The sequence below is a fragment of the Meleagris gallopavo genome, chromosome 2, assembly GCF_000146605.3.
Source record: "Meleagris gallopavo isolate NT-WF06-2002-E0010 breed Aviagen turkey brand Nicholas breeding stock chromosome 2, Turkey_5.1, whole genome shotgun sequence".
Taxonomy (NCBI): domain Eukaryota; kingdom Metazoa; phylum Chordata; class Aves; order Galliformes; family Phasianidae; genus Meleagris; species Meleagris gallopavo.
In genome coordinates this window covers 32,752,081-32,757,514 of record NC_015012.2, presented here as the reverse complement: position 1 = coordinate 32,757,514, position 5,434 = coordinate 32,752,081, and the positions used below count along the sequence as shown (strand labels likewise).

Here is a 5,434-nt window from a genome sequence, read left to right as displayed (position 1 = left end):
CCGCGCTCCTCCATGCGTTCGGGGACCCCGTGCACCGGGGCCGTCAGCGGCCGGTGTCCTCGTCCCCGCCGTGCGTGGGATGAGTTGTAGGACACAGGTTGGGTGCGAGGCTCCCGGATTAAGCAGGGGTCGGGGATGCCGTGGGGCACGGAGAGCCTGGTACTCAGCATCCCATGCCCAGGGAGAAGCAGATGCCGCTCGTTTGAGGCATCCCTCTGTGGCACACCGTGCCCTGCTGCATCCACCTCCTCACCTGCACAGCAAATCCTGGTGGCACTCCTGCGCATTTCTGTCTCCCAGCGCATCCCTTGCCCAGGGTCACGCTTTGCAGTGGGGTCACGGAGGCCAGAGGATAGCTGGTGGGGAGTGTAGACTTTCCTTCCTTCCTTGGCACTTGGTTTGCTCAGCTCCTTCCCATGCCTTTGCACTGTTTTTGATGTCCCATTGTTGCATTCTGCCGGTTGGCCCTGGGGCCTTCTTATGGCTTGGGAACGCAGGTGAGCTCGGCTGGCAGTGGGGGGAATAATGGTGGCCTGTGTGCTAGAGCTGTGGGAAAGGGCCCTTCTGGACAACTCTCCAGGAGATGTTTGGGAGCATTCAGCCACCGCTGATTTGTCCGGAGGGGAAAGCATGACAGGGCAGGCTTCCTTCTCCAAACAGGATCCAGTCAGCCGTGCCAGGCGTTTACACAGCTGAATTCCTCCTTGGCAGCCAGCGGCCATCAGGCTGGGTTCAGTCTGGGGCAGACACTGCTAGGAGAGCTCCCGGGAGCTGCCTCTCTGCAGGTGGTTGCATGCCACAGTCCCTGTGGTGCCATCCCTACGGTCCCTGTGGTGCCATTCCTGCGATCCCCATGGCACTGTCCCATGGCACTGTCCCATGGTGGGTGAGCAGCATCTGGTTGTGGTGGCACTCCTGCAAAGCCACACATGGCTCTGCCCATGTCCCTGTGCCTTTGAAAGGCATGGCTCCTGATTGTCACTCAGTGCAGATGGGCTTTGGGTAGGAAGGGGACTGTGTGGCAGCAGCTCATCCTTCTCCCTGGCAGGTCATCCCTTTCTCAGCTCCCCTGTGCATTTTGCAAGCATGGCTGGGTGCCAGCCGGCTCCTTCCCCAGCGGCTCTGTTCCTTCATGGGATGCTGGCGCTGCCACCAAGGGTTGGATGTGACCCTGGGCACCGTAGCAATGGGCCACCCACTGTGGGTTTGTATGGCCATGCTGCTGCCAAGGACACTTGGGGCAAGAAGCACGGTGGCTGCACGGGACAGGGCACTCTGCTGGCCCCAGGACTGTGGTTTCCTAGTGCCTTGGAGCATCTCACAGAGTTTAACTTTTGTAACCAGGAGCTCACACTGTGTGTTGTCCCGTATTTCCCAAGGTCTCAGCCCAGCTCTTAACAGGTGGAAGATACTTGCAGTGGAATAGGGAACAATGCTGTAACTGTGGTGTGGTGACTTCTGGGCTGTCATTCAGTAACCAGCTGCCCTGTGGCTCTGTTTAATAGCTGCCATTAGGCAGTAAATGCTTGTCAGAGGGAGCAAAGGGGCAGCAGAGCTGTAGAGGGGAGAAGGGGTGCGGAAAGGGAATGGCCATGGAGGAATTACTGTGGAAAGGGCTACATCCAGGAGACAGCAGCAAGGAAGACGTTTGGCAGCGTCTTTGGCAGAGGGTTTGTGCGCTCAGCCTGCACTGAAGGGGAGCGCTAACCCCATGTTCTCACAGTGCTGCCCTGCCTTGGGGGCACCCTGGGCCTCCCCTCAGGCTGACAGATGAGGCTGGAGCCCTACAAGCATCCAGGCCCCTTGCTGAGCCAGCGGACAATGGGATTTGTTTGTGCTTGCTGAAGTGGAAAGGCCCCCACGGCCCCATTTCAGCAGCACTGCCCGCACGTCTCACAGGTCCAGCAGCAGGAAGACGCAGTGGGACGGCATAGCCCCCTGCCAGTGCTGATGGCACAACCAAGGTCTGCAGTGTAGGACGGGACCTTGGCACACAGGAGAGCATCACTCCCTGAAATGCGGGCAGGTGTCCCCAGGCAGTGACAGGACAGCCCTGTCCCTAAGGGACTGGTGAAGGAAGCCTGCACTAAGTTCAGCAGTGAGCTGGGGACCTTCAGAGCATGCAGGGCCGCTGTGGTCAGTTGCATTATAACTGATTTCCAGTAGCCTGTAGGGTTTTCCTCCATGTGACTGATTAACACGCTCCTTCTCTGTACACGGCTCTGCTCTACTGCCCTGTCACACGTGTGCAGAACCGGATACGGCCACTAATCTGCTTCCACCCTGCTCCTGTTCTGCCTTCTAATCCTGATGCCTCCCTGCTCTGTGTGTACAGCACAGGTGGCTGCATGGAATGCTGCCAGAGGGTTTGGCCCAGGATAGGAGCTGGCTCCTCCCATCCCCGCTGAGCAGCGGGCAGAGCAAACCAGCCATGTGTGCCCCGGGGGCGCGGAGGTGCCCCCGACACGCCTGCTGCATTTGATGGCCCTGCCTCCTGCTAGCAGGCTGCAGGCAATACAGGTGGCTGGGGCTGCTCTCGCTTCTGCAAAAGGCCTTTTGTAAGAGGGGTGCCCCCAACAGCTCCGTGCCCACAGCTGGTCTGCCAGGCATCATCTGGGCACCCCAGAGCCAAAGCAGCCCATCATCCAGTTCCCACTGGGAGGCTATGGCATGGCCCTGTGTTGGGCGCTTGATTTGGGGTGGAAAGTGTGGATGTGGGATGGGGATAGGATGGCATGCAGCTCCCCACTCCCTGCCTACCCACAGTCTGTGTCCTCGCGCTACCTCAGTTTCTTGTCTGTGGCAAATGAAGGGGAAAGGAGATGGCATCCTGCAGGAGGAGGGGGTGGGTTAAGGAACGTATGGCTGCAGAGCGCCTGCAGAGCTCTGGGAGAACGCTCGGCGTGGGCGCCAAGTGGCAAGGCTCCTTGGGACGTGAAGTGCATACAAATAGTAACCATCTCCTCGTGTTCTAAAACTCACATTTTGCCCAAGAGGCACAAAGAATTCTTCTCCAGCTCATGTGATGCATCACCACAGCCTGGAACAAACCTCACGTTTCTCTTTCGGCTTCAAAAGCAGCTGTTTGTTTGCCTCCCTGCTTGGGTTTGGTCGCTTCAGTGGAAGCAGGGTGTTGCTACGAGGAAAAAAAAAAAGACAGCTTTGTGCAATGGTTGGCAGCAGGCACGTCTCAAAGGGGAGCACTTCTATTTATTCTCCTGTTGAAAACCAGTTGTGGGCACAGCGTGCAAACTGGGCTCCAGGTGATGCCGTTGGTCTGCCTGTGGTACACAGCTGAGGTTTGGGAAGGAACACCCCCAAACAAGCAGCACCAGTGGAATCCCATATTCTGTAAGGAAGAGGCTCTGCTGCCTGCCTTCCCTTGGCTCCAACAGCACAGCGATCTGCCAGCAGCAGCACTTTGGCAGCACACTGCTCCATGCAGAGGGGAGTGCTGTGAGCCTGGCCTCGCTCGGCACTGCTTTGTGCTCCATGTGCCGCAGTGCTGTGGTGCAGTTGTGGTGCTGGTACTGGCTGCTGAGTGAGGCACCAGCTGTGCCTGGCCCGGGCAGGATTGCTTTCCTCAGCTGTTGGCTTCTCCTGGGAGCTGTTATTGTGTGAGCTTGGCAACGCCGGAGTTGCTCGGGAGCAGTGCTCTGCACAGGCACCGCACCCAGCCAGGATGGAGCAAGGCATCACGGTCCCGCAGCTGGGTGTGCGTTGGCCCACGTGGGTTTGCTCAGCACAGACCTTCATGGAAGGAGGCATCTCTCTGAATCTGCCCCAAGGCCACATGCTGGGACACCTCCACACATTGCCGCTGCAGCTGGGTGTGCTCTCCTGGAGGCTGCAGCACCCATCCGAGGTGAGAAGCCGGGTGACAGCGCTGTGTCCTGGGACATCTCTGAGTCCAAGGCTGGCTGTTACTGGGTGCTCTCCCATAGCCCTGAGCCACAGCCCTGGGAATGTGGTGAGGGGCAGAGCAGGGGATTAGGCAACATGTGATCCATCACATTGGTGATAGTAAGAGCTGTGCATGCTGCTGCTGGCAACCTGGGGTGAGGCAGCTGCACCCGCACTGCTCTTCCCACAGAGATGTAATGGAAAATCGGGCTAAGAGGAGATGTGTTGGTGCTTCTCCTTCTGACAGCATCCGAGAACTTTATCACCACCAGATCCTGGAAGCCCTCGTCTACAGGGCATTGATTGCCATAGCTTTTAGCTCAGACAGAAGTCTATAAATAACACTAACACCTTATTGATGCTCAAATGCTCGCTTGTGCTGCAAGCATGACCCTTCAGCTGGAGGCGTGGGGCCCGGGTCAGCACGGTACAAAGGCCCCCCCCAGATCCCACAGAGCCCACATGGCCCCATAGCCAGCAGTGCAGCAGATCTCAGAGCTGGAGGGGTGATGCTGGGCATCCCAAAGCAGTGCCACTGCAGCTTCTGCTTTGCTTTTTTCCTCCTCTATGCATTTTGAGGTGATGCTCACCCCCTTTTTTTTTTTCCTTGCCTACTGGGGAGAGTGGGGAGAGGAGAGCCAGGCTGTGCCTGCAGCTCGCCCTGAGCAACACCTTCCCAAGCGGGGCTGCTGGGGAAGGCAGGCCGGGAAAGGCAGCCGCGGGCAGGGATGTGTCATTGCCTGCAAGTCGCCGCAGGAGCTTAATTGCAGATGGGAGCTTTTAAATTTAATTTGGTGTGATACGGATCTCCCAGTGTGAAGCAGCTCCTGCCCTGTTATCCAGCAGCACTGCGGGCCGCCTGCTCGGTGTGTCGTTCAGAAACACAGAGCTGTAGCAGATGGCCAGTGTGTTACCGGGCAGTGGGAGAGGTGCTGCCGAGCGGGGCAGGGGAGGGGGCACCTCCTGAGGGAGACATCGGTGTCACCACTGCCTTTTTCTTTGAGGACATTTGCTCACACGGAGGTGTTTTGTAGGTCTGGTTTGAAATGAAAACACGGTGTTTGGCTGTGGTTCTCATCGTGCTGAGAGCTTGTGGGGAATCTGCAGGAACACTCGGCGGCGTCTAATTTCCAATTTTAATTTCTAACCCGAGCTGATGGCTGCCTGCAGGGAATATTCTGTTTGTTAACGCAGAAAACATTGGGAGCGAGCTCCCAAGCTGCAGTCCCTGCCTGCGGCTGCGTGGTGGGGCGGGAGATGGGAGCACTGGGAGCAGCAGCGTCCTGAAACACCGCACCTGAGACATGTAACCTCGATACGTGCGCGTACAAAGTACTCGGTGAGAATGTACCTTTGCACATAAGCAAAACTATAGGCTGTGAACGACGGCGGAGAAGGTCTCCACGTCGATTGATTACTATGGGCTGCGTGAGCCTGCCCGTCCCGGAGCCTACGCCGCGCACCGCAACAGCCCCGTGCCGAGGGTGTCCCGCGGCCCTCTGGGGGCGGTGCGAAGGGGGAGGACCGGCCC

The 5,434-nt window shown here is 58.1% G+C and overlaps 1 protein-coding gene across 1 annotated transcript in view; it reads right to left on the bottom strand.

Moving 5' to 3' along the window:
• Positions 1-1,932, bottom strand: part of SLC35B2 (solute carrier family 35 member B2) — an 8,678-nt gene extending 6,746 nt beyond the window's left edge. The window contains exon 1 of the mRNA XM_031552184.1: positions 1,898-1,932. Coding sequence (XP_031408044.1) covers positions 1,898-1,932 — 35 coding nt within the window. The remainder of the gene's footprint in view (positions 1-1,897) is intronic.
• Between the last annotated feature and the right edge of the window lie 3,502 nt (positions 1,933-5,434).